This window comes from Nerophis ophidion, linkage group LG26, assembly GCF_033978795.1.
Source record: "Nerophis ophidion isolate RoL-2023_Sa linkage group LG26, RoL_Noph_v1.0, whole genome shotgun sequence".
Lineage (NCBI taxonomy): Eukaryota > Metazoa > Chordata > Actinopteri > Syngnathiformes > Syngnathidae > Nerophis > Nerophis ophidion.
In genome coordinates, this window is record NC_084636.1 from 11,515,102 (window position 1) to 11,541,734 (window position 26,633).

General features: G+C 39.0%; 2 protein-coding genes across 4 annotated transcripts in view; one reads left to right on the top strand and one right to left on the bottom strand.

The window, feature by feature from the left end:
• The first annotated feature begins 7,643 nt into the window (after positions 1–7,643).
• LOC133543295 (laminin subunit alpha-3-like) lies at positions 7,644–18,646 on the top strand. Its single transcript, XM_061887780.1, has 7 exons — positions 7,644–7,667; positions 7,709–7,861; positions 7,938–8,097; positions 10,503–10,630; positions 10,717–10,807; positions 15,862–15,975; positions 16,046–18,646. The coding sequence occupies exons 1-7, from the start codon at positions 7,644–7,646 to the stop codon at positions 16,189–16,191; spliced, it is 816 nt and encodes a 271-aa protein (XP_061743764.1). The 3' UTR covers positions 16,192–18,646.
• Positions 18,647–19,268: 622 nt separating this feature from the next.
• The window catches only part of osbpl1a (oxysterol binding protein-like 1A), a 255,624-nt gene continuing 248,259 nt past the window's right edge, over positions 19,269–26,633 (bottom strand). For 2 of the 3 annotated variants that reach the window (XM_061888874.1, XM_061888876.1), the window contains 2 exons: positions 20,248–20,268; positions 19,269–19,884 (listed from right to left, as the gene is read on the bottom strand). In XM_061888874.1, coding sequence (XP_061744858.1) covers positions 19,782–19,884; positions 20,248–20,268 — 124 coding nt within the window. In that variant the 3' untranslated portion in view covers positions 19,269–19,781. The remainder of the gene's footprint in view (positions 19,885–20,247; positions 20,269–26,633) is intronic. The other variant, XM_061888875.1, reaches the window with a different exon arrangement.

The following is a 26,633-nucleotide window of genomic DNA, read 5'->3' on the forward strand; positions in this document are numbered from 1 at the left end:
GGTTGTCTTGTTCCGCACAATAATGTAAGACGTCTTGTTCCGCACAATAATGTAAGACGTCTTGTTCCGCACAATAATGTAAGACATCTTGTTCCACACAATATTGTTGGTCGTCTTGTTCCGCACAATAATGTTGGTTGTCTTGTTCCGCACAATAATGTAAGACGTCTTGTTCCGCACAATAATGTAAGACATCTTGTTCCACACAATATTGTTGGTCGTCTTGTTCCGCACAATAATGTTGGTTGTCTTGTTCCGCACAATAATGTTGGTCGTCTAGTTCCGCGAAATAATGTAAGACGTCTCGTTCCGCAAAATAATGTAAGATGCCTTGTTCCGCGCAATAATGTAAGACATCTTTTTCCGCGCAATAATGTAAGACGTCTTTTTCTGCGCAATATCGTAAGAAGTCTTGTTCCGCACAGTAATGTAAGACATTTTGTTCTGCACAATAATGTAAGACGTCTTGTTCCGCACAATAATGTAAGACTTCTTGTTCTTCACAATAATGTAAGTCTTCTTGTTCTTCACAATAATGTAAATCTTCTTGTTCCACACAATAATGTAAGTCTTCTTGTTCTTCACAATAATGTAAGTCTTCTTGTTCTGCACAAAAATGTAGGTCGTCATATTCCGCACAATAATGTAAGACGTCTCGTTCCGCACAAAAATGTAGGACGTCTTGTTCCGCACAATAATGTAAGACGTCTTCTTTCGCACAATAATGTAAGACGTCTTGTTCAGCACAATAATGTAAGTCATCTTGTTCCGCACAATAATGTAAGACGTCTTGTTCCGCACAATAATGTAAGACGTCTTGTTCCGCACAATAATGTAAGTCGTCTTGTTCCGCACAATAATGTAAGTCGTCTTGTTCCGCACAATAATGTAAGACGTCTTGTTCCGCACAATAATATAAGTCGTCCTGTTCCGCACAATAATGTAAGACGTCTTGTTCCGCACTATAATGTAAGTCATCTTGTTCTGCACAATAATGTAAGACATCTTGTTCCGCACAATAATGTAAGACATCTTGTCCTCAACTCAAATGGAGAACGTGAGAACATAGAACATTCTTTAAAGATTTGATGTTAGCACTATTAAACTAGCGGCTGGCTGGCCAAATCCATCAATACCAGCAGAGCACTCATGTCATATAGAGGATCTTTGAATGGCCTCTTTTTTTTTACAGCTTATTTCTAAAAACAGTGTTTTGTCATGAAAAGCGGACTAGCATTTTTTCATCTGGTGCCTAAAAAGAGGAGAGCACAGCTCATCATACAATGATCTCTGACTCGTAGTTTTACAGTCGGAGCTGAAAAAACAGAAGAGCACTCCTGTCATATAGAAGATATTTTACTAAAACAATTGTAATAGCTGCTTTAGAGCACCAGAGCACTCTTGTCACATGAAGTATCTTTAAAAAGAGCAGCACTCTTGTCGGGTTGAGGATTTTTGACTCACATTTTTGCAATTTGGTCAAGAGCAGCAGAGCACTCGTTATATAGACAATCTTTGGCTGATGTTTTTGCAGTAGGTTGCGTAAAATTAGCACAGTGCTCTTAACATGTAGACAATTTTTAATGTTTTCGCAGTAAGTTGCTTAGAAAACAGCACAGAGCTCTTAACATATAGACAATCTAAAAACAGCACAGTGCTCTTAACGTATAGACAATCTTTGTCTATAACGCAGTCGGTTACTAAAAACCAGCACGATGCTCTTAACGTACAGACAATCTTTGACGGCTGTTTTTGCAGTAGGTTGCCTCAAAACAGCACAGTGCTCTTAACATATAGACACTCTTTGACTCCTGTTTCCGCGTTAGGTTGCTTAAAAACAGCACAGTGCTTTTAACACATAGACAATATTTGTCTATCTGCAGTAGGTTACTTAAAAACAGCACAATGCTCTTAACGTATAGACAATCTTTGATGGCTATTTTCGCAGTAGGTTGCTTAAAAACAGCACAGTGCTCCTAAAGGATAGACAATCTTTGACTCTTATTTTTGAAGTAGGTTGCTTAAAGCACAGTGCTCTTAACATATAGACAATATTTGATGTCGTTTTCACAGTAAGCTCCTTAAAAACAGCACAGTACTCTTAACGTATGGACAATCTTTGAATGACATTTTTGCGCTATATTGCATAAAAACAGCACAGTGCGCCTAACATATAGACAATCTTTGATGTTGTTTTCACAGTAAGTTCCTTAAAAACAGCACAGTGCTCTTGACGTATGGACAAAATTTGTCTATACATAGTAGGTTGCCTAAGAAAACCCACAGTGCTCTTAACGTATTGACATTCTTTGACTGCTGTTTTTGCTGTGCAGTGCGCTTAACGTATAGACACTCTTTGACTCCTGTTTTCGCACTTGATTGTCTAAAAACAGCACAGTACGCTTAACATGTAGACAATCTTTGATGTTTTCACAGTAAGTTCCTTAAAAACAGCACAGTGCTCTTAACGTATAGACAATCTGTGACAGCTGTTTTCCCAGTAGGCTGCTTAAAAACAGCACAGTGCTCTTAATGTATAGACAATATTTGATGGCTGTTTTCACACTAGGCTGCTTAAAAACAGCACATTGCTCTTAATGCATAGACAATCTTTGACTCCTGTTTTCCCACTAGGTTGCTTCAAAACAGCAGTGTTATTAACGTATAGACAATCTTTGACTGATGTTTTCGCAGTAGATTGCCTAAATACAGCACAGTGCGCCCAATGTATAGACAATCTTTGATGTCGTTTTCACAGTAAGTTCCTTAAAAAACAGCACAGTGCTTTTAACGTATACACAATCTTTGACAGCTGTTTTTGCAGTCGTTTGCCTAAAAACAGTCCAGTGTTCTTAATGTATAGACACATTAGGTTGCTTAAAAACAGTACAGTGCTCTTAACATATAGACACTCTTTGACGGCTGTTTTCACAGTAGGCTGCTTAGAATTAGCACAGTGCTCTTAATATATGGACAATCTTTGACGGCTGTTTTCGCAGTAGGATGCTTTAAAAACAGCACAGGGCTCTTAACATATAGACAATCTTTGTCGGATGTTTTCGCAATAGGATGCTAAAAAAACAGCACAGTGCTCTTAACATATAGACAATCTTTGACAGCTGTTTTCACAGTAGGCTGCTTAAAATTAGCACAGTGCTCTTAACATATAGACAATCTTTGAGAGCTGTATTCACAGTAGGTTGCATAAAAACAGCACAGTGCTCTTAACGTATAGACAATCTTTGACGGCTGTTTCAGCAGTAGGCTGCTTAGAATTAGCACAGTGCTCTTAACATATGGACAATCTTTGACGGCTGTTTTCGCAGTAGGATGCTTTAAAAACAGCACAGGGCTCTTAACATATAGACAATCTTTGTCGGATGTTTTCGCAATAGGATGCTAAAAAAACAGCACAGTGCTCTTAACATATAGACAATCTTTGAAAGCTGTTTTCACAGTAGGCTGCTTAAAATTAGCACAGTGCTCTTAACATATAGACAATCTTTGACGGCTGTTTTCACAGTAGGCTGCTTAAAAACAGCACAGTGCTCTTAACATATAGACAATCTTTGAGAGCTGTATTCACAGTAGGTTGCATAAAAACAGCACAGTGCTCTTAACGTATAGACAATCTTTGACGGCTGTTTCAGCAGTAGGCTGCTCAAAAACAGCACAGTGCTCCTGCATCCCTCAGCAAATTGCCTTTCAACCCAGGTGCCCACGAGTCGCGACCCACCAGACGGTCAATGCGGGCGCCAGCAGCCAGTTCACCACCGCGGCTACGAGCTCTCGCAGGAAGACAGCTGGCTCGTTTACCGGCTGCCGGAGCAGGACCTTAATTACAGGTAATGTCGCCGCGGTCACTTCCAGAAACCAAAAATAATTCCCCGCCGATCCGACAGGAAGCGCATGTTATGATCATTAGGGCGAGTCCTCGGACAGATGCCCACTGTACCTTCCCACCTTAAACAAAGCTCCACGTCCTCGTCTCAGGCCTCACTTCTCCCTGGACGTCAGGACACGCTCCCCCGGGGGTCTTCTGCTCTCCGTACAAGGGACGGGGTCTGTCCCCCTGCTGGCCCTCTACATGGAAAAGGGTCTGATCAGGATGACACTCGGACAGAGCAGAGTCATCGGCCACAGGAAGGCGAGCGACGATGGGCACTGGCACAGAGTAAGTTACATCGGCCCCCACTCTAATTTTGTTCTTAGGCCCACTTACGTTGTTTTTAAGGAGATTTTTGTATTCACCAAAGTTTTCTTAGCTGGGATTTCTTTGTAGGTAAGAAAAAAATCTATTAGGGTGGCTTATTTGTTCTAAAGCAGGGGTCACCAAGCTGTTTTGGTTTTTGCCATGTTTGGTCAGGTTATGTTTAGTTTTTTGGACATTTAGTTCTGTCTTGGCACTTCCGGGTTTGTTTTCGTCTCCATGACAACTCATTAGTTTTCACCTGTCATGTCACGCCCCTGTCCTCAGTTTTCACCCCTGCTTGTAATTTTCAATGGTATTATTTAAACCGGTAGTTGCCAAGTGTCAGTCTGGCATCTTCACACAAACTACCCATGCTGTTCCTACCATCATGCCATCGTTCACAGTTCCTTGTCATGTTAGTTTTGTTTATAGTTCATAGTCAATTGCTTTGTGCTAAGTCTTTATGTTTATGTCCATTATTCATGCCATCGAGCAAGTGTTTTTGTTTCAGGTGTGAATGAATGATGGGTTCCCACTTCTCTGTGAGCGCTTTGAGTATATAACAATAGAAAAGCGTGATATAAATCTAATCCATTATTATTATTATGTTTGTATTTTGTACCTCCACTGTGAGTGCCTTCTGTTTATCTTTTGTTTTAGTATTGAATAAAAAGATGTACTCACCTCTCGTCTCGCTTGTGCTAATCATCCTCTGCGTTGTGGAAACAACCTTATTCCAAGCCGAAGTTTGACACAACCTTTTTGAAACCAAGAGCTACTTCTTGCGTACTGATTAATGCGAAGGGATACCAGTTTGATACACACTTAAATAAATTGCCAGAAATAGCCAATTTTCTCAATTTAACTTTAATAAATAAATTTATAAACATAAAAAATGGGTATTTCTGTCTGTCATTCCGTTGTACTTTTTTTTCCCCTTTTACAGGTTTTTGGTAGAGAATAAATGATTAAAAAAAAACACTTAATCAAATGGTTTAAAAGAGGACAAAACACGAAAAAAATTTAAATAAATTCTGAAACATAATTTATCTTCAATTTTGACTTATTAAAATAAAAAATGCAACCGATAAAAAGGAGAAAAAGTAGCTATTTCAAATTTTTGGGAAAAAATTAATAAAATAATTTATGGAACATCATTAGTCATTTTTCCTCATTAAAATTAATTTTAGAATTTTGATGACATGTTTTAAATAAGTTAAAATCCAATATGCACTTTGTTACAACATTTAACAATTTGGACCAAGCTATATTTCTAACTAAGAACAATCATTATTTCTTCTAGATTTTCAAGAACAAAAATTTTAAAAGAATTTCAAAAGAATTTGAAATAAGATTTACATTTGATTCTACAGATTTTTTAGATTTGCCAGAATAATTTTAAAAAATTTTAATCATAAGTTTGAAGAAATATTTCACAAATATTCATCGTCAAAAAAAACAGAAGCTAAAATGAAGAATTAAATTAAAATGTATTTATTATTCTTTACAATAAAAACAATAATAATACTTGAACATTGATTTGAATTGTCAGGAAAGAAGAGGAAGGAATTTAGAAGGTAAAAAGGTATATGTGTTTAAAAATCCTAAAATCATTTTTAAAAGTTGTATTTTTTCTCTAAAATTGTCTTTCTGAAAGTTATAAGAAGCAAATTAAAAAAATAAATGAATTTATTTAAACAAGTGAAGACCAAGTCTTTAAAATATTTTCTTGGATTTTCAAATTCTATTTGAGTTTTGTCTCTCTTAGAAATAAAAATATAGAGCAAACCGAGACCAGCTTGCTAGTAAATAAATAAAATTTAAAATATAGAGGCAGCACACTGGTAAGTGCTGCTATTTGAGCTATTTTTAGAACAGGCCAGCGGGCGACTCATTTGGTCCTTACGGGCTACCTGGTGCCTGCGGGCACCGCGTTGGTGACCCCTGGTCTAATGCAACCACTGTGCCACGGCATGCTTACTCTATTTGGATTAAGCATGCATTTTTATAGAATTTATTTTTGCTTTTCTTTATTTAAAATAAACCTATCTAAAAATATCAAAGTGGGCCCCTCATTTGTTTTGTTTTTTTCAAGATCCGGCCCTAAGTAGAATAAGCTTGGACACCTACTTTACATTGTTCACACACCCTCTTGATACATTATGCATGTCGGTGTCTAAAGCAGTGTTTTTCAACCACTGTGCCGTGAGATACAGTCTGGTGTGCTGAAGGAGATGATCTAATTTCATCTTTTTGGGTTAAAATTATTTTTTAGCAAATAAGTAATTATAGTCTGCAAATGATGTGTTGTTGTTGAGTGTCTGTGCTGTCTAGAGCTCGGCAGAGTAACCGTGTAATACTCTTCCGCATCAATAGGTGGCAGCAGGTAGCTAATTGCTTTGTAGATGTCGCAAACAGCGGAAGGCAGCATGCAGGCAAAAAGGTATCTAATAGCTAAACCAAAAATAAACACAAGGTGAGTGCCCCTAAGAAAAGGCATTGAAGCTTAGGGAAGGCTATGCATAACGAAACAAAAACTGATTCGACTACAAAGTAAACAAAAAAACAAATGCTGGACGACAGCAAATACTTACTGTGGAGCAAAGACATGAAACTGCTACAAGAAAATACCAAAAAAAGAGAAAAAGCCACCAAAATAGAAGCGCAAGACAGGAAGTAAAACACTACACACAGGAAAACAGCAAACAAAATAAGTCAGAGTTTGATGTGACAGATGGTGGCAGTACACCTACTTTGAGACAAGAGCTATGGTGATGCATGCTTGGTTATGGTTTAAAGTTATACCCAAAAATTGTGAGAACAACGTTTTACTGTCAACTGAGTTTCGTTTTTAAAATGATTTCTGCTGGTGGTGTGCCTATGGATTTTATTTAACGCAAAAAAGTTTGAAAAACACTGGTCTATAAGACAGACAGACAGACGACAATGCTATTGCTGCTACTGCAAGATGCCGCAGATTGTTCCCTGGGGAGGGAGAGCATATTTCACCACCTTATAGACCCCAAGTGACAAATATTTTTTTGAACGCTGCAGTCCCCCCTTTCTTAAACTTACGTTTTGACATTATGTATGTACCCCGCGGGATAATACGAATTTCTCTTCTGTAATCTGCTTGTGTTTTATCCGTGTGTCTGACGTTCGGCTTTTACGCCGGAATTGTGCCCTTATATGGGGAATTAAGGGCGTTTACCTATGCAAATTATGGAATTAAGAGGCGTTTACCTATGCATACTGGGGAAATAAGGTTGTGTTTATATTTAAATTAAGATAGACACGCACGCGCTAACCATTTGGCATTCAGCGACTTAAAAACGGCAGGTGGGAACAATTTGGGCGTTTAAGAACACGTCATGAATTTGAATGGACTCCTCTTAGGAAATCACTTTGGAAGAAAGATCCGAGTTTTGAAAAGTTAGGAACTTATTGCTGTATGGTGCCCATTGTTACTGGTTTTGTACCTTGTTATTTTCAGCATGCTGTTGTTCCTTGTGGCAGGTGGAGTGCAGCGTGGAGAGAAGCACCTTCCATCTGCTGGTGGATGGATTCCGTGTGACCGACGGCCTTTTGCCCGAAGACGAGGGCTCGTCTCTGGACTTCCAGGGCCTCATCTACCTGGGGGGTCACCCTGGGAACACAGACATCGTTAAAGTCTGTCCAAGTCCAACCGCGCCCGTCTCATATTCTGTGTGTTTGCTTTACACACCGCATGCATCTTTTCACGTAGGCTTCTAACATCCCCACCGCCAGCATTGTGGGTTGCATACGTGACCTTCAAATGAATGCTCAACCAGTGGGGGAACCTGAGGCGGGCAACATGGTGTCACACTGCTTGGAGGAGCTCACCCAGAAGGGGGTCTACTTTGGTGGAGGCCACCTAGTTTTAGGTTTGATGTCTTGATTTAAATACCGTATTTTCCGGACTATAACGTTGATTGATTGATTGATTGATTGATACTTTTATTAGTAGATTGCACAGTACAGTACATATTCCGTACAATTGACCACTAAATGGTAACACCCGAATAAGTTTTTCAACTTGTTTAAGTCGGGGTCCACGTTAATCAATTCATGGTACAAATATATGCTATCAACATAATAAGAGTCATCACACAAGTTAATCATCAATCACACAAGTTAATCATCACGCTCACTTAAAATCCTTTTTTTCCCTCAAAACTCGACAGTGTTCCTTATACTTATAACCTGGTGCACCTAATGTAAGGAATAAGTTTGGTTGAGCTTACCCACCTCGAAGCCATTTTATTTGTTACATGGTGTAATGATAAGTATGACCAGTAGATGGCAGCTTGATGAGTTTCAAGTATTATTATGGTGTGTGTATAAGGTAAGACATTATCTGGCGTTTTGTTTCGCAATATTATGCAAAAACAACTTTTCTTACCTCCTGGTACCTGCTGATCTGTATTTGAGATCTGCATGAATCCTAAAAAAAATTGCGCGCCTCCGCCTTGGTAGTGCAAGTAGACACCGTTTTTCTCTACTTTCTTGTTATAGGACATTCATCCTCTGCTGTTGCCATTTCTAATATAAAGTAGTGTAAAGTTCTTACTTATATCTGTCAGTAAACTCGCCATGAAAGCGCTAAAACATACCGGTGTAGTGAGTTTACATTATTCACCCAAGGAACTTTAGTTATTAGAGTTCCGGTCGGACGTTTTTTCCACGGTACACATTTCCGGGCGTTGTTGTTTTTCCTGATTAAGTGATGCTGCTCTGTTGTTGATTGAAGTAAAGTCTGTATGTCATTAAAACAGTTAGCGCCATCTTTTGACACTTCTTCCACTCCCGTCCTTGCACGCTACAACAAATATATATGTAAAATATATTTGTAAAACATAATCTATGCAACATTTTGACCAAAAAACCACCATTAAATGTTATGTAGACCACAACAAAGTGTTTTACATTTACAAAAAAAATTATATGACTCCTTTAATGCGCCTTATAATCCGGTTCGCCTTATATATGAAAAAAGACCAAAAATAGACCATCCATCGGCAATGCGCCTTATAATCCGGTGCGCCCTATGGTCGGGAAAATACGGTATTTTGTCAAAGACATACCTGCCTTAAAAATCCATTGAGGCGTTTCCTGTCATGATCTGTGGTCTCGATCATGTTTGGTTTAGTCATGTTCTGTTACTTTTGGACTCCATTAGATCCGGTTTTTGTGCACCCCGGTTTGTTTTAGTTTCCATGACAACGCATTACTTTCACCTGCCTCATTTGTTTGGACTCACGCACCTGTTGTTAATCATGACATTATTATTTAAAGTTAAAGTAAAGTACCATTGATTGTCACACACACACTAGGTGTGGTGAAATGTGTCCTCTGCATTCGACCCATCCCCTTGTTCACCCCCTGGGAGGTGAGGGGAGTAGTGGGCAGCAGCCGTACCACGCCCGGGAATAATTTTTGATGATTTAACCCTCAAATTCCAACCCTTGATGCTGAGTACCAAACAGGGAGGTAATGGGTCCCATTTTTATAGTCTTTGGTATGACTCGGCCGGGGTTTGAACTCACAACCTACCCATCTCAGGGCGGACACTCTAACCACTGAGTAGGTTTAAGCCTGTAGTTGCCAGGTAGTCGGCCGGGCAACATCACAGATACTGATTCTTTCCACGCCATTGTTTCATGATCGCCGCAATGTCTAGGGTGTACCCCGCCTTCCACCCGATTGTAGCTGAGATAGGTTCCGGCGCCCTCCTGCGACCTCGAAGGGAATAAGCGGTAGAAAAAAGATGGATGGATGTGTTTCATGCTCGTTCCATGCCTTGCCGCAGTAAGTTTTTCTTTATTCAAGCAACAGTCTAGTGAGTTTTTTTTAGCTTCATAGCCAAGTTGTGCCTCCGCTCTGAGCGCTTTTTGTTGGTACTTTTTTAGTTAAAATTAAATCATTTATTTACCTGCAAACCTTGTCCGGTCCAGTCCGATTGCATCCCGGGGAAAACAATCCTTGCAGTAAGTTGCAAAAAAGTCCATGATCTGACATGAAAAAACTTGAAAGTAAAAAACTCACTAGAATCAGTTTCAGTAATGTCGCACGGCCGACTACCTGGCAACTACAGGCTTAAATAATAATGTCATGATTAACAACAGGTGCGTGAGTCCAAACAAATGAGGCAGGTGAAACTAATGCGTTGTCATGGAAACTAAAACAAACCAGGTTGCACAAAAAACAAAACCAATGGAGTTCAAAAGTAACAGAACATAACTAAACCAAACATGATCGAGATCCACAGAACGTGACATTTCCTTTCTAGATGATTACTTCACCGTGGGCTCTCACTTTGTGCTGACGTTCGAGTTCCGCCCTCAACGCCCCAGGGGCCTGGTCTTTTATTTTGAAAGCTACGGGAGCAGTTTTAGTGTTTTTTTCACTAAAAACACGGTAAGCGCTCACTTTTTTTTTGGGGGGCAATTAGTCATTTATGTACAAATAGAATATTTTGAGTAACTTTTGCCGTCCTTCACCAGGTGGGCGTCTCCGTCAATGATGGAAGCGGCGATGTCAGCGTCTCCGTGACTACGCCCAACCTCTGTAACGGAGAGTTCCACGCCATTAAAGGTTTGCAAGTGAAGTATAGTGCAGCGTTTGAACATAGGGCTGGCAAAAAAAAGGAATCTATTTCTCATATGTGGTCTGCACTCATTGTAATACACTTTTCCACCACCTGTGGCACTATATACAATATAAAAAAACAAGTCAAAGCCATACAGAAGATTTTCAAGCACAAAAAATATGACCAAATTGGTGAAGTTCAATTTCCATTTCAACTTTAATTTTATTGATAGTTTAGTTAGAGACATATTCACTAATAATTTAGTTTGAGTAAGACATAAATGTATTTAAATATACAAACCCCAAAACTAATGAAGTTGGTACTTTGTGTAAATGGTAAATAAAAACAGAATACAACGATTTGCAAATTCTTTTCAACCTATATTCAAATTGAATAGACTGCAAAGACAAGATATTTAACGTTCAAACTGGAGAATTTTGTTATTTTTTGCAAATATTAGCTCATTTGGAATTGGATGCCTGCAACATAGTTCCAAAAAAGCTGGCACAAGTAGCAAAAAAGACTGAGAAAGTTGAGGAATGCTCATCAAACACTTATTTGGAACAACCCACAGGTGACCAGGCTAATCGGGAACAGGTGGGTGCCATGATTGGGTGTAAAAGCAGTTTCCATGAAATGCTCAGTCATTCACAAACAAGGACCGGGCGAGGGTCACCACTTTGTGAACAAATGTGTGAGCAAATTGTCCAACAGTTTAAGAACAACATTTCTCAAACAGCTAATGCAAAGAATTTAGGGATTTCACATTTTTGTAGTACATATTTTTTTAATCAGCCTGACCTCAGTCTAAAGTTTACCAGGATGGGGGTAAAGTGTGACCCCAGGAAAAAAATGCTTTATCAGTATGCTGCAAAAATCTGTGCAAAACCAAATGCGCTCATTGTAGCCATTAATCCTCACTTCCTCAATTTTTATTAAAACGTAAATATAAAATCAGCACAAATTGTTTCATGCATTGTAGGTCATAGTTCTATATATTGTACACCTGAGTTAATGTTGCTGATCAATTTGAATGTATTATTTTTTTTGTTTATTTTTTTCACTATAGTCAGTCAACATTTTTTTTTTAGAATTTAAATACAAATACATTTTTTTTTATTAATTTCAGGCAAATTTTGAATCTTTATTTAGGGACTAAACAATGTTAAAAAGTTATTTTATGTTAATCTGCAGCAGGGGTGTCAAACTACAAAAAAAAAAAATCTACTCCCAAGTGGGCCGGACTGGTAAAATCCCAGCCTGATAACTTAAAAATTGTCAGATTGTGTTGGTAACGAACCCCAAGATGCAGAGATGGTGGCAGGCATTGAGCTGAAAAAAATTAATGTTTTAATCTTCAAAAATAAAGAACAAACACAAACCAGGAGACAGGAAACAGGATACAGGAACTCAGACAAAAAAAAAAAAAAAAGACAACAGGTACAAATGACAATCAACCGGTAGGAGCTACAATAATCCAGCACTGACTGGAGGACAAAGCAGGTTTAAATAGCATCTGCCTGATTGACGCCAGGTGTGGCCCGGTGCCAATCAGCCACAGCTGAGGGGAAAAAGCACTCAGGGATACAAGCAGGAAATAAAGACAAAATAAGAGCGCTCCCAGGAAATAAAGACAGACACAGAGGGGAAAAACTAAAGCATGACCAAACTATCAGGGACAAGCCTGACAAAAATAAAGACTACTTCAGATTGTTTCAGTTCAAAAATAGAACAAGCACATTCTGAAAATGTACAAATCATAATGTTGCTTATTTTTTATACACACACATGTTGCAGTTAATAATATTCTATAAATGATGTGATAATGTTCATCAGTCAACTTATTGGTGTTCATTTTCAACCTATCAAGATAATTTTTTTTATCAAAATAAAATTACAGTATGTTATTTATGTAGTTTGCTTATTTTCCTCGACTGATGTACTAACATCATGCGGTTTATTTTGTACATATCTAGCATCATCTACAAAGATACAAACAATTGCTATTGCGACATCCGGTGGACACATTTAGAACAGCAGTTTCTTTATTTCATTAAAAAGTTTCAGGTTAATTTTTTTATACTTAGCAAACTCATCCCGAGGGCCGGATTAAACCTCCTCGCGGGCCTGATCCGGCTCCCGGGCCGTACGTTTGACACCCCTGATCTACAGTTTGATAATTTCTTGTTTTCTTTCATGTTATTAAGGATATAATGTTGTGCAGAGGTGTATGTATAACAATTTTATAGACAACATTATTCATAATTGGGGCGGAGAGTGGGGAGCCAGATGAGGTGGTCCGGGCATCTGGTCAGGATGCCACCCGAGCGCCTCCCTAGGGAGGTGTTTCGGGTACATCCGACCGATAGGAGGCCACGGGGAAGACCCAGGAAACGTTGGGAAGACTATGTCTCCCGGTTGGCCTGGGAACGCCTCGGGATCCCCCGGGAGGACTTGGACCAAGTGGCTGGGGACAGGGAAATCTGAGCTTCGCTGATTAGGCTGAGACCGAGATAGATATCTACATATATCCATATTTAAAAGTTATTTATTTTTGTTCCATAGTTATATTGAAATAGCTAGTGTTCGATCTTGTATTCTGTTTATCTTTTCCCTATCTCCTGACCGATGGTACACTGTAGACGACCTTGGCTTTAGGAATGTGAGGAGGAGCAATACTCCCTTCTTATCTCATTCTGTGCCCAGCTAAGGACAATAGACATGTGTATTCGTTCCGGTGGGTGGGGGCGAGGGACATATTGAAGAAGACAGCGCTTCCGTAGTATTGTCAGATCAACTTGGGCGATGCGATTTGAATGTGTTGTTCATAAATTGGTCACCCAAAGCTTTGGAATAAAATGTCAAAATAACTACTCTGTCTGGGATTAATTTAAAATCAGCTTATCTGTCATCAAAAGAACTTGGGGGTGACCAGCAGCTTAAAATTCCCACGCAACAGCTGCTGCCCCCGCGCCCGACCTGGGATAAGCGGAAGAAGATGGATGAATATTAAGGATATAATGTTGTGCAGAGGTGTACTTATCACAATTTTATAGACAACATTACTTACTAGTTTGCTTTGTCAGTGGATGGACGGAGATACACCATAAAGCTAAGATGTGGCTATTTCATCCAGATAGCTCAGTATATTGCATATTCATATTTAATGTATCAAAGTGGCCCCTCATCTTTAAATGTTTCTGTTTAGGAAATAATGCGAAAGGAATGATCTGTTCTACCATCTGTCTACCATGAATTGATTTACGTAAACAAGTTGAAAAACTTAGTCGGGTGTTACCATTTAGTGTTCAATTGGACGGAATATGTACTGTACTGTACTGTGCAATCTACCAATAAAAGTTTCAATCAATCAATCAATCAATCAATCCAGGGTCAAACTTTACAAGCAACCTTTTAAGGGGAAAAATGTTTCAAACGACGTCAACTAAAATTGAACTACTCACCCTGAGATGATGCTTGACGTAGGTGCAAGTGTTTAGGACGTCCAATTCAGGCATCCAGGCTCTTAAAAAACAATGCAAATGTAAACAAAGCAAAATATATAAACAAAGTTACTCACCCTTCGAAGACGCATGACGTAGAGCAGGGGTCACCAACCTTTTTGAAACCAAGAGCTACTTCTTGGGTACTGATTAATGCGAAGGGCTACCAGTTTGATACACACTTAGATAAATTGCCAGAAATAGCCAATTTGCTCAATTTACCTTTAATAAATAAATCTATGTATATAAAAAAATGGGTATTTCTGTCTGTCATTCCGTCGTACATTTTTTTTCCTTTTACGGAAGGTTTTTTGTAGAGAATAAATGATGAAAAAAAACACTTAATTGAACGGTTTAAAAGAAAACACGAAAAAAAAGAAAATTAAATTTTGAAACATAGTTTATCTTCAATTTCGACTATTTAAAATTCAACCAAAAAATATGAAGGGAAAAACTAGCTAATTCGAATGTTTTTGAAAAAATTAAAAAAATAATTTATGGAACATCATTAGTAATTTTTCCTGATTAAGATTAATTAAAATTTTTGATGACATGTTTTAAATAGGTTAAAATCCAATCTGCACTTTGTTAGAATATATAACAAATTGGACCAAGCTATATTTCTAACACAGACAAATCATTATTTCTTTTAGATTTTCCAGAACAAAAATTTTAAAATAAATTCAAAAGACTTTGAAATAAGATTTAAATTTGATTCTAAAGATTTTCTAGATTTGCCAGAATACTTTTTTTGAATTTTAATCATAAGTTTGAAGACATATTTCACAAATATTCTTTGTCGAAAAAACGTAATTAAATTAAAATGTATTTATTATTCTTTACAATAAAAAAAAAATACTTGAACATTGATTTAAATTGTCAGGAAAGAAGAGGAAGGAATTTAAAAGGTATATGTGTTTAAAAATCCTAAAATAATTTTTAAGGTTGTATTTTTTTCTCTAAAATTGTCTTTCTGAAAGTTGCAAGAAGCAAAGTAAAAAAATAAATTAATTTATTTAAACAAGTGAAGACCAAGTCTTTAAAATATTTTCTTGGATTTTCAAATTCTATTTGAGTTATGTCTCTCTTAAAATGAAAAATGTTGAGCAAAGCGAGACCAGCTTGCTAGTAAATGAATAAAATTTAAGATATAGAGGCAGCTCACTGGTAAGTGCTGCTATTTGAGCTATTTTTAGAACAGGCCAGCGGGCGTCTCATCTGGTCCTTACGGGCGACATTGTGCCCGCGGGCACCGTGTGGGTGACCCCTGGGTTAAATATTCCACAAAGGTTGAATGGAAGCAACTATGAAACATCTTCATTCATAAATGAAGAGTCCAGTTGCCTCCATTCAACCTTTGTGCATAGAATAAAACTACTTTCACGTAAATAAAATAAATGAGGTGCACCAACCGGCACTGCAAGTGTGCCTCTTTTATTTTTTTCCCAGGGACTTGGCAACCCGAAGTGGTGGTTATCATCAACCAGCAGGAGGCAAGATCAAAATCACATCGATTCAAAGACTTTTTACATTCAATCCTTTTCCTTTGTGCTCAGTTTCCAAACACGGGCGAGTTATCAGGCTGAAGGTGGACTCCCTGTCGAAAAAGAAGGCGGGAGCGGACGTGCCCGCCACCCACTCATCGATACTGCGAGCCCTTTATGTCGGAGGTATCACCACACTTTCATCGTGGCCCTTTTTTTTCCTCTCTACTCTTAACTTTTTTCACCTTTCTTTCAGGGGCCGAAAAGGTCAATGGCGCCGCCGTGACGTCGACGTTTGTGGGCTGCTTGCGAAACGTGTCGCTTAACAACCAACGTGTTGCGTTTGAGACCACGGCGAGGGTGGTCGGTCATGTTGCTGTCAACGGGTGCCCGGCGTCCTGAGGAAGACGCGTCATCAAGCGTGCAAAATTACGACGGGCGGATACAAGTATTCAATTTTTTCACATTTTATATTACAGCCTTATTCCAAAATGGAATAACTAATTTTTTCTTCTTAAAATTCTACAGACAATTCCCTATAACAGGGGTCGGGAACCTTTTTGTCTGAGAGAGCCAAGAAGCCAAATATTTTAAAATGTATTTCCCTCAGAGCCATATAATATTTTTTTCAAGACTGAACACAACTAAACGTGTGCTTTTTAAGTAAGACCAACATTTCCAGAGTATAATAGGTCTCTTATTCTTTGTATTAACATTGTGGTCTGGGGCCTGCAGCAAAGCAGGATGTTGCCAGGACCGGCCTGGAAATCAGCGATAGGTGTGTAGATGGCCCACCTGGGCCTTTTTATCTAATCACCTGTCGCTCTGTTATAAGGAGCAGCCAGGAGGAGAGACAGGGTTGGGGCTGGGGCTGGAGCCAGAGCGCGAGTGAGGACGAAAGAGAAAAAGACAATTGCTCGAAAGCAACTGAGAGACTTAATTGAAAAAAACCCCCAATATTTTAACCCTAAAACAGGCTCTCATGTCAGTGCTTGGTGGTCTGAAGAACCCCCAAGATGGCAAGCCCAACACTAACCAATAATAAATAAATTACTTCTTACCATTAACGCAACTTCTTGAACATAAAAATGCATGAGAATGTTTTATATTTTGAATGTTATTTTTAACACTATGATTACAAGTGGAATTATTCATTACTCATCGTGTTAAACAACGTCAGGTCAGATTTATCCGAGAGCCAGATGCAGTCATCAAAAGGGCCACATCTGGCTCGAGAGCCATAGGTTCCCTACCCATGCCCTATAATGACAATTTTAAATATATATATATTTTTTAATTCGGCCACTGTATTCAAAATACAAACACAAATGTAGTCACTGTGTCAGAGCTACAGTATTCCTCTGCGGAGAGAGGAGAACCTTCTAAAAGGACAACAATCTCTGGCCAGACGGAAGCCATTTCTTAGTAAAAAATGCACCTGAAAGACTCTGACCATCATCGCCAGGCCAATACCATCCCTGCAGTGAAGCATGGCGGTGGCAGCATCATGCTGTGGGGGTGCTTGTCAGGATCAGTTCAGTTCAGTTTATATCGAACATGCATACACGGTACAATGGAACGCGTCACATATTTCCAGTTGTTTCATTACAGCGCGTCTGAAAAGGAGTTGGAAGAAGCTGAGCTCATTTAATCCTACCCCTTTTCAAACAGGAGCAACCTTATCCCATTTCCTTGTTCTCTGTAACAGAACAGTGGATAAATTATAAATAAATAACATACCATAGGAAGTAAACAAACATTGAATCTTTATCTCCAAAAAAAAAAAAAAAGATAGAAGGAAAGATGAATGCAGCATTGATCAGAGACATCCTGGATGAATACCAACGCTTACAATGGAGCTTGAGAGGTGCTGCAAAGATAGTTCTGCCAAGCTTGTGGCATCGTATTCAAAAATCCTTTAGGCTGTAATTGCTGCCAATAGGTGCATCAACAAACTGAGTAAAGGTATATGTGATTTTTTTTTTTTTCAATTTTTTTTTTTGCAAAAAAAACTCCCCCCCCAAAAACATTTTGTGTAAAATTTTGAGGACAAAAATGTATGTATTCTATTTTGGAATAAGGCTGTAAAATATGTGGAAAAAGTGATTTCTAATCCACTGTAGTTCCAAGAGATAAATGTTGCATGATCACTTTTTCTCATTAAAATGAGATCATGTTGCAACCAGGCATTAAAAAAACAAACAAACAAAAAACTGCTGGCGAGTTAAAATTTAAGACTTTTTTTTCAATAAAAACATTACAATAACGTTCTCTTTAATCAATAATATAGATGCAGCATCTGTTTTAATGCAAATAAATACATAATATACCGTAGTAAGTAAACAAATATTATAAATAAAACAATGAATAATTAATAATAAATACATGAATAAAAATCTGTATATAAAAAAAAGGGATAGAGGGAAAGATGAATGCAATAATGTGCAGAGACATCCTGGATGAAAACCAACACTTGCCATCCTACCTGATGGAGCTTGAGAGGTGCTGCAAAGAGGAATGGGCAAAACTGCCCAAAAGCTTGTGGCATCATAGTCAAAAACATTTCAGGCTTTAATTGCTGCCAGAAGGTGCATCAGCAAAGTATTGAGTAAAGGTACATGTGATTTTTAAAAACGTTTAAAAAAAAACATTTCACATATCCATTATGGGGTATTTTGTGTAGAATTTTGAGGACAGTAATGAATATATTCTATTTTGGAATAAGGCTATAAAATAATATGTGGAAAAAGTGATCCGTAATGCACTGTAGTTAAATGTTGCATGATCACTTTTTGTTATTAAAATGAGATAAAGATGCAACCAGGAATTAAAAAAACAAACAAACAAACAAAAAAAACTGCTGGAAAGTTAAAATTTAAGACTTTTTTTTTTTCAATAAAAACACTACAATAATGTTCTCTTTAATCAATAATATACATACAGCATCTGTTTTAATGCAAATAAATAATACATAAATAATATACCATAGTAAGTAAACAAATATTATAGATAAAAAACATAATAAATAATAATAATTAATAATAAATGCATAATAAATAAAAATCTGTATCTAAAAAAAAAAGGGATAGAGGGAAAGATGAATGCAGTAATGTGCAGAGACATTCTGGATGAAAACCAACGCCTGCCATCCTACCTGATGGAGCTTGAGAGGTGCTGCAAAGAGGAATGGGCAAAACTGCCCAAAAGCTTGTGGAATCGTAGTCAAAACTACTTGAGACTGTAACAGCTGCCAAAAGGTGCATCAACAAAGTATTGAGTAAATGTACACGTGATTTATTTTTTAAATTTTACATAAATTTGCAAAGTAAAAAAAACAAGACTTCACATGGGGTATAATTTTGAGGACAAAAATGTATTCCATTTTAGAATAAGGCTGTAAAATAATATGTGGAATGTTAAATGTTGAATGATCACTTTTGGTTATTAAAATGAGAAAATGATGTAAAAAAGCTAAAAAATTCAAGACTTGCTTTTTTATTTTTCAATAAAAATATCACAATAATGTTCTCTTTAATCAATAATGAAGACACAGCATCTGTGTTAATGCAGTAAAATAATAATAATAGTAAAAATAATGATACACATGATGAATAATTTGGTCTTTTTAACATTTTTGGTCCTTTGTGTCAGCATCTGAAACGAAACGTGTTGGATTTCCGGTGTAAAAATCACCCAAAAATATAGTTTTCTTTTTAAGAGTAAATAGATTTAATATATACAAATTTGCTGCAATTAGACTTCTGTCCATAAGGTGGCGTGTGTCGCCTATGCCGAATAATTTCAATTGCAGCAGCAAAGGTGTTCATTTATAGAAATACCATTTTCTGCTGTTAATGGCGATGGATGGTGTGTGCTTTGACTATTGCAGATGATGAAGTGGCACACTCAATACACGCACACAGCAAACAACGAGCATTTAAACGCACGGTAATATTAAAGGGTGGCTTATTGTTCTTGTGTGGAATGTTTTGCTAGTAAATGTCGGGGAGATGCGCGTACTCCCTGTCCCAGTAACCCCCGGTGAAGAGCCAGTCCTGGGAGGCGGTGTGCGGGTTGGAGCCCTGCTGGAACCACCTGACAACAAGATCAGACAGGCAAGTCATTTAAGGCGAGAGAGTTTTTTTTATTTTATTTTTTTAGGCCAGTGTTTTGTTCCGCCGCGTCACACAAGCAAGACAGGCTGGGATTGGAGGAGGGAGGCGGTGGGCTTGATAAAAGCTGCCATGCTGGTGAAAAAGTGGAGCAGATCAACGATAAAAAAAAAAAAAAAAAATACACACACATCAGCTCCCAAACAAGAGGAGGGGACACACGCTTAAAAGATAACATTTCACTAGGGAGGATATGAGTTTTTTTTTTTTTTTTCATGTTTTTTTTTCTTCCCCCTCCATCATCACCCATGTATGTCAAGCACGTATCCATCAGAGTGCGTCTAACCTTGGGCCAAGTGCAGGACTCCTTGGCGGCGGGAAAAAAGAAACAAGGGGAGGGACAAAAATGAGGCAAATTCAGCTTGATTTTTTTTTTTTTAGTGAAGGATATCAATTGAAGAGGCCTTATCCTCATTTCAAGTGGCTTTTCAAAGAATATTAGATCCTGGCCGGGGCACCTCAGCAGTGCTGCTTGATTATACCGGGCCGGTCCAATAAGAACACGCCAAAATCCATCCATCCATTTTCTACCACTTGTCCCTGGGGTGCTGGAGCTTATCTCAGCTGCGTTCGGGCGGAAGGCAGCGGTACACTCTGGACAAGTCGCCACCTCATCGCAGGGCCAACACAGATAGACAGACAACATTCACACTCTTAATTATACCGGGCCGGTCCAATAAAAACACGCCATCCATCCATTTTCTACCGCTTCTTGCTTTTGGGGTGGTTGTAGGAGGGCTGGAACTTATTTTAGCTGCATTAGGACGGAAGGTGGGGGTACACTCTGGACAAGTCACTACCTCATCACAGGGCCAACACAGATAGACAACATTCACACTCTTAATTATACTGGGCCGGTCCAATAAGAACACGCCAAAATCCATCCATTTTCTACCGCTTGTCCCTTTAGGGTTTGCAGGGGGGTGCTGGAGCCTATCTCAGCTACATTCGGCCGGAAGGCGGGGGTACACCCTGGACAAGTCACCACCTCATCACAGGGCCAACACAGATAGACAGACAACATTCACACTCTTAATTATACTGGGCCGTCCAATAAGAACACGCCAAAATCCATCCATTTTCTACCGCTTGTCCCTTTAGGGTTTGCGGGTGGGTGCTGGAGCCTATCTCAGCTGCATTCGGTCGGAAGGCGGGATACACCCTGGACAAGTCGCAATCTCATCGCAGGGCCAACACAGATAGACAGACAACATTCACACTCTTAATTATACTGGGCCGGTCCAATAAGAACACGCCAAAATCCATCCATTTTCTACCGCTTGTCCCTTTTGGGGTCGCGGGGAGCGCTGGTGCCTAGCTCAGCTCCAATTGGGCGGAAGGCGGGGTACACCCTGGACAAGTCACCACCTCATCGCAGGACCAACACAAAAAGACAGACAACATTCACATTCTTAATTATACTGGGCCGGTCCAATAAGAACACGCCAAAATCCATCCGTTTTCTACCGCTTGTACCTCTTAGGATCGCAGGGGATGCTGGAGCCTATCTCAGCTGCATTCGGGCGGAAGTCGGGATACACCCTGGACAAGTCCCCACCTCATTGCAGGACCAACACAGATAGACAGATGACATTCACACTCTTAATTATACTGGGCCGGACCAATAAGAACACGCCAAAATCCATCCATTTTCTACCGCTTGTCCCTTTAGGGTTTGCGGGTGGGTGCTGGAGCCTATCTCAGCTGCATTCGGTCGGAAGGCGGGATACACCCTGGACAAGTCGCAATCTCATCGCAGGGCCAACACAGATAGACAGACAACATTCACACTCTTAATTATACTGGGCCGGTCCAATAAGAACACGCCAAAATCCATCCATTTTTTACCGCTTGTCCCTTTTGGGGTCGCAGTAGGGGGTGTGTGGTTAAGAGGGGAGGAGTATATTTACAGCTAGAATTTACCAAGTCAATAATATATATATATATATATATATATATATATATATATATATATATATATATATATATATATATACGTATATACGTATATATATATATATATATATATATATATATATATACATATATATATATATATATATATATATACATATATATATACATATATATATATATACATATATATATATATGTATATATATATATATATACATATATACGTATATATATATATATATATATATATCATTTCAGTGTTCATTTATTTGCACATATACACACTCATCTACTCATTGTTGAGTCAAGGGTTGAATTGTCCATCCTTGTTCTATTCTCTGTCACTATTTTTCCAACCATGCTGAACTAGAGTCTGGAATCTTCCATCTCTCCCTAGCATGGCCCAAATCGTACACTAGATGGCAGTATTGTCCTGTTTAAGAGTGTCACAACATTGCCATTTACGGCAGACGAACTGCTTTACGGTAGACGAAAACGTGACTGCTGTTGTTGTGTGTTGTTACTGCCTAACAATAAACCCACATGAGAACCCAATAACTCGCCCTGGATCATTCTACAGTTCTAACGTCATTGGGCAAGCACGCTATTTATATTGTGGGAAAGCGGATGTGAAAACAGGCTGTCGACACGTCACTCAGGTCCGCCTGAATTTCGGGAGATTATTTGTCCCGGGTGGTTTTCGGGATAGGCACTGAATTTCGGGAGTCTCCTGGAAAATCCGTGAGGGTTGGCAAGTATGCATCCATCCATTTTCTACCACTTGTCCCTTTTGGGGTCAAGATGTCTATCATAGTTAATGGTTTGCAAAAAAATATTTTTAACCCAAATAGGTGACATTAGATAATCACTAGTGTGCCGCGGCACAGTGGTTGCACAACACTGTTGTACACCACACACCCTGCAACTAAAAGACACTGCGGTTAATGGAAGAGACGTTTTACGGTACTAATTTGCAAAATGGCAGCTTTTGGATTAAAAACACCAACATTAAATGTCCCCCCAAAGATAAGTCCACGTATTTGTTTGGGAGGCTGCTAATTGAGAGTAGCGTTGGATTCATCTGCTTGTCAAGTGACGGAGAACATTAGCCAGGAAGACTGATGAAAATGACTTTCTGTTTGCGCGCAGCACTTCTGCTTCCGTTATCTCCTCACCCTCTCACGCAATATGTCATCCTGCACTCGTCCTCTTTCCTCTCTCTGTCCACTCACGCTTTTTCTTTCGATTAAATCCATGTTTCAACCGCCCCTGACACTTTAGAGACACATCTTTTTGTTTTCCACATTACAATTGTAAATAATGAAACAATATTATTCTCACTTAAGATTATTTTGTCTACATCTCATACACCGGTGGTTCTTAAACATTTTTTCACCAAGTACCACTTCAGAACAAACTTGGCTCTCCAAGTCCCACCGTAATAGCAGACATTAAAATAGAGTAGCGTAGTAGGCCTAAGTGTTCATTAAAAACCGGGCAAAGGTTTTATTAAACATATTAGTGGCAATTGTAACGTTACAGGGTTTGAACAGTAACACTGTGTTTGATTAAGTGATTCTTTTGACGTACCACTAGATGGAGCCCACGTACCACAGTTTGACAATAACTGTCAGACAAATCCATCCATCCATCCATTTTCTACCGCTTATTCCCTTTTGGGGTCGCGCGGGATGCTGGCGCCTATCTCAGCTACAATCGGGCGAAAGGCGGGGTACACCCTGGACAAGTCGCCACCTCATTGCAGGGCCAACACAGAAAAGGGCTGTACATTTTTGGGCACCAGACGATTCGATTCAATTCCTGGGGGTAACGACTCCCGATTCAAAACGAGGCTCGATTTAAGATCTATACTTTTTTGGGGACGGCGTGGCACAGTTGGGAAGAGTGGCCGTGCCGGCAACCTGAGGGTTCTGATTCAATCCCCACCTTCTACCAACTTCGTCACGTCCCTTGTGTCTTTGAGCAAGACACTTCACGCACGCACGCACGCATGCGTTTATCTCCTCTGAGAGCGTTTGTCATTTTGGCTTTTAACTCGCACAGGAGAGAGATTGAACCCTTCTGATTAAAATGTACTTACAGATTTTTGATTACTGCTCCGGTTTTGATTTTACGCGCCTTCAAAGAACCCCTGCGAAAAGTCTCCTAAAAAATGTAATTTTTGCTACTTTTTGCTGTAATTTGACCCCCTTAGAATGCTTCAAAGTGCAAGTTAAAGCTCTACTATGCCAAGCAAAACCATTTATCAACAACATCCAGAAATGCCAATCTGTAATTTGACCCCCTTAACATGCTTCAAATCTCACCCATTTTTACACACACATCAGGACTGGCAAAAATTGCTATCCGAAAATAAACCAAACCCCAAAAATCAAAATTACGCTCTAATGCCCCCTAAGAAAAAAAACTGACAAAACTGCCTGTAATTTCTGTTAGGAATGTCATACAGACATGAAACAAAAACATCTATGTAGGTCTGACTTAGACCAGGGCCTGAGTGACGGGGGCAGCAGCCAAAGGCGGAACCGACCAACGCTGCTTGCACGCACGCACGTACACACGCACGCACGCACACACACACACACACACACTGGGGTTGTCCCGATACCAATAATTTACCACCGGTACCAAAATGTATATTGATACTTTTCCAAATAAAGGGAACTACGAACATTATTTTAACATAAAATATTACACTACAATAAACACTCACAGTCAAAGAACAATTTTACAAGGTTAAAATATAAATTAAATGACATCGACCCTGAAGGGAACGTCTTCCCTGCGCTCCCCGACGACAGTCTACACCGGAGCCGAACAGCAGGACAGGTGTAACAACTACATTGTGCAGATCTGAATGCTTTATTATCTAAATGCTTACCTAAGTTTGAAGCAAAGGTGGGAATGCTAACCGCCACACAATCACAAGTTGTAACTAATCGACAGCTTTACGGACTTCTGAAGTGAAAGGTCTCTCCCGTTCTCCTCGACCACGGTCTGGGAGCCGACAAATAAGAAAGGCGTAAAACAGTACTTGCAACACGGTGCCTCCGTCTTTAAAGCGTCACCTTTATTGTTAGTTTTAAAGCCCAAATACCTCCATATTGCACTTCACACACCCTCTTTATTCATTTTTCCTCACCAAGATGTTATTGCTTGTATGCACTTTGCGTTTTGACACACTCAGCATCATGCACCTCGGCTCTGTAGTCACCGCGGCAAAGTGGCACTCAGATGCAAGAGCGGTACCGGTACTTTTCAAAAGGCAGTTTGTACTGATTTAAATTGATTAGTACCGCGATACTTTATTAGTAACATATTTGCTTACATGTCCCTTGGCAAGTTTCACTGCAATAAGGCGCTTTTGGTAGCCTTCCACAAGCTTCTGCATCCACAAAATTGGTGCAGTTCAGCTAAATGTGTCGGTTTTCTGACATGGACTTGTTTCTTCAGCATTGTCCACACGTTCAAATCAGGATTTTGGGAAGGTCATTGTAAGACCTTAATTCTAGCCTGATTTAGCCATTCTTTTACCACTTTGGGGTCATTGTCCTGTTGGAACACCCAACTGCGCCCAAGACCCAACCTCCGAGCTGATGATTTTAGGTTGTCCTGAAGAATTCGGAGGTTATCCTCATTTTTCATTGTCCCAATTACTCTCTGTAAAGCACCAGTTCCATTGGCAGCAAAACCGGCCCAGAGCATAATACTACCACCACCATGCTTGACTGTAAAGACGGTGTTCCTGGTATTAAATGCCTCACCCTTTCTCCTCCAAACATATTGCTGGGTATTGTAGCCAAACAGCTCATTTTTGTTTCATCTGACATCACATGGACAAAGATAAGACCTTCTGGAGGAAAGTTCTGTGGTCAGATGAAACAAAAATCAGGCTAAATCAGGCTAGGAAAAATATTTTACAACGGCCTTCCCAAAGTCCTGACTTAAACGTGTGGACAATGCAGAAGCTTGTGGATGGCTAACAAAAGCACCTTATTGCAGTGAAACTTGCAAAGGGACAAATTTGAACATTGCATAATAAATTAATGTTTTTTTTGACCAACAAGTATGTGCTCCAATCACTCTATCACAAAAAAATATAAGTCGTAGAAATCATTGGAAACTCAAGACAGCCATGACATTATGTTCTTCACAAGTGTATGTAAACTTTTGACCACGACTATATATACATACATACATACATACATATACATATATACATACAGTACAGGCCGAAAAAATTGGACACATCTTCTCCTCATTGAATGCGTTTTCTTATTTTCATGACTATTTCCATTGCAGATTGTCCCTGAAGGCATCAAAACTATGACACCTGTGAAGTGAAAACCATTTCAGGTGACTACCTCTTGAAGCTCACCCAGAGAATGCCAAGAGTGCGCAAAACAACAATCAGAGCAAAGGGTGGCTATTTTGAAGAAAATAAAATATAAAATATGTTTCGAGTTATTTTCCTTTTTTTTGTTAAGAACATAACTCCACATGTGTTCATTCATAGTTATGATGCCTTCAGGGACAATCAACAATGTAAATAGTCTCGAAAATAAAGAAAATACATTGAATGAGAAGGTGTGTCCAGAATTTTGGCCTGTATTGTATATGTACAAACCCCGTTTCCATATGAGTTGGGAAATTGTGTTAGATGTAAATATAAACGGAATACAATGATTTGCAAATCATTTTCAACCCATATTTAGTTGAATGCACAACAAAGAC

Coding starts and splice junctions, on each gene's coding strand:
- LOC133543295 (XM_061887780.1), top strand. CDS start 7,644: ATGGTGCCCATTGTTACTGGTTTT. Junction 10,808..15,861: donor AGAGTTCCACGCCATTAAAG/GTTTGCAAGTGA, acceptor CTTTGTGCTCAG/TTTCCAAACACGGGCGAGTT. Junction 15,976..16,045: donor GCGAGCCCTTTATGTCGGAG/GTATCACCACAC, acceptor CCTTTCTTTCAG/GGGCCGAAAAGGTCAATGGC.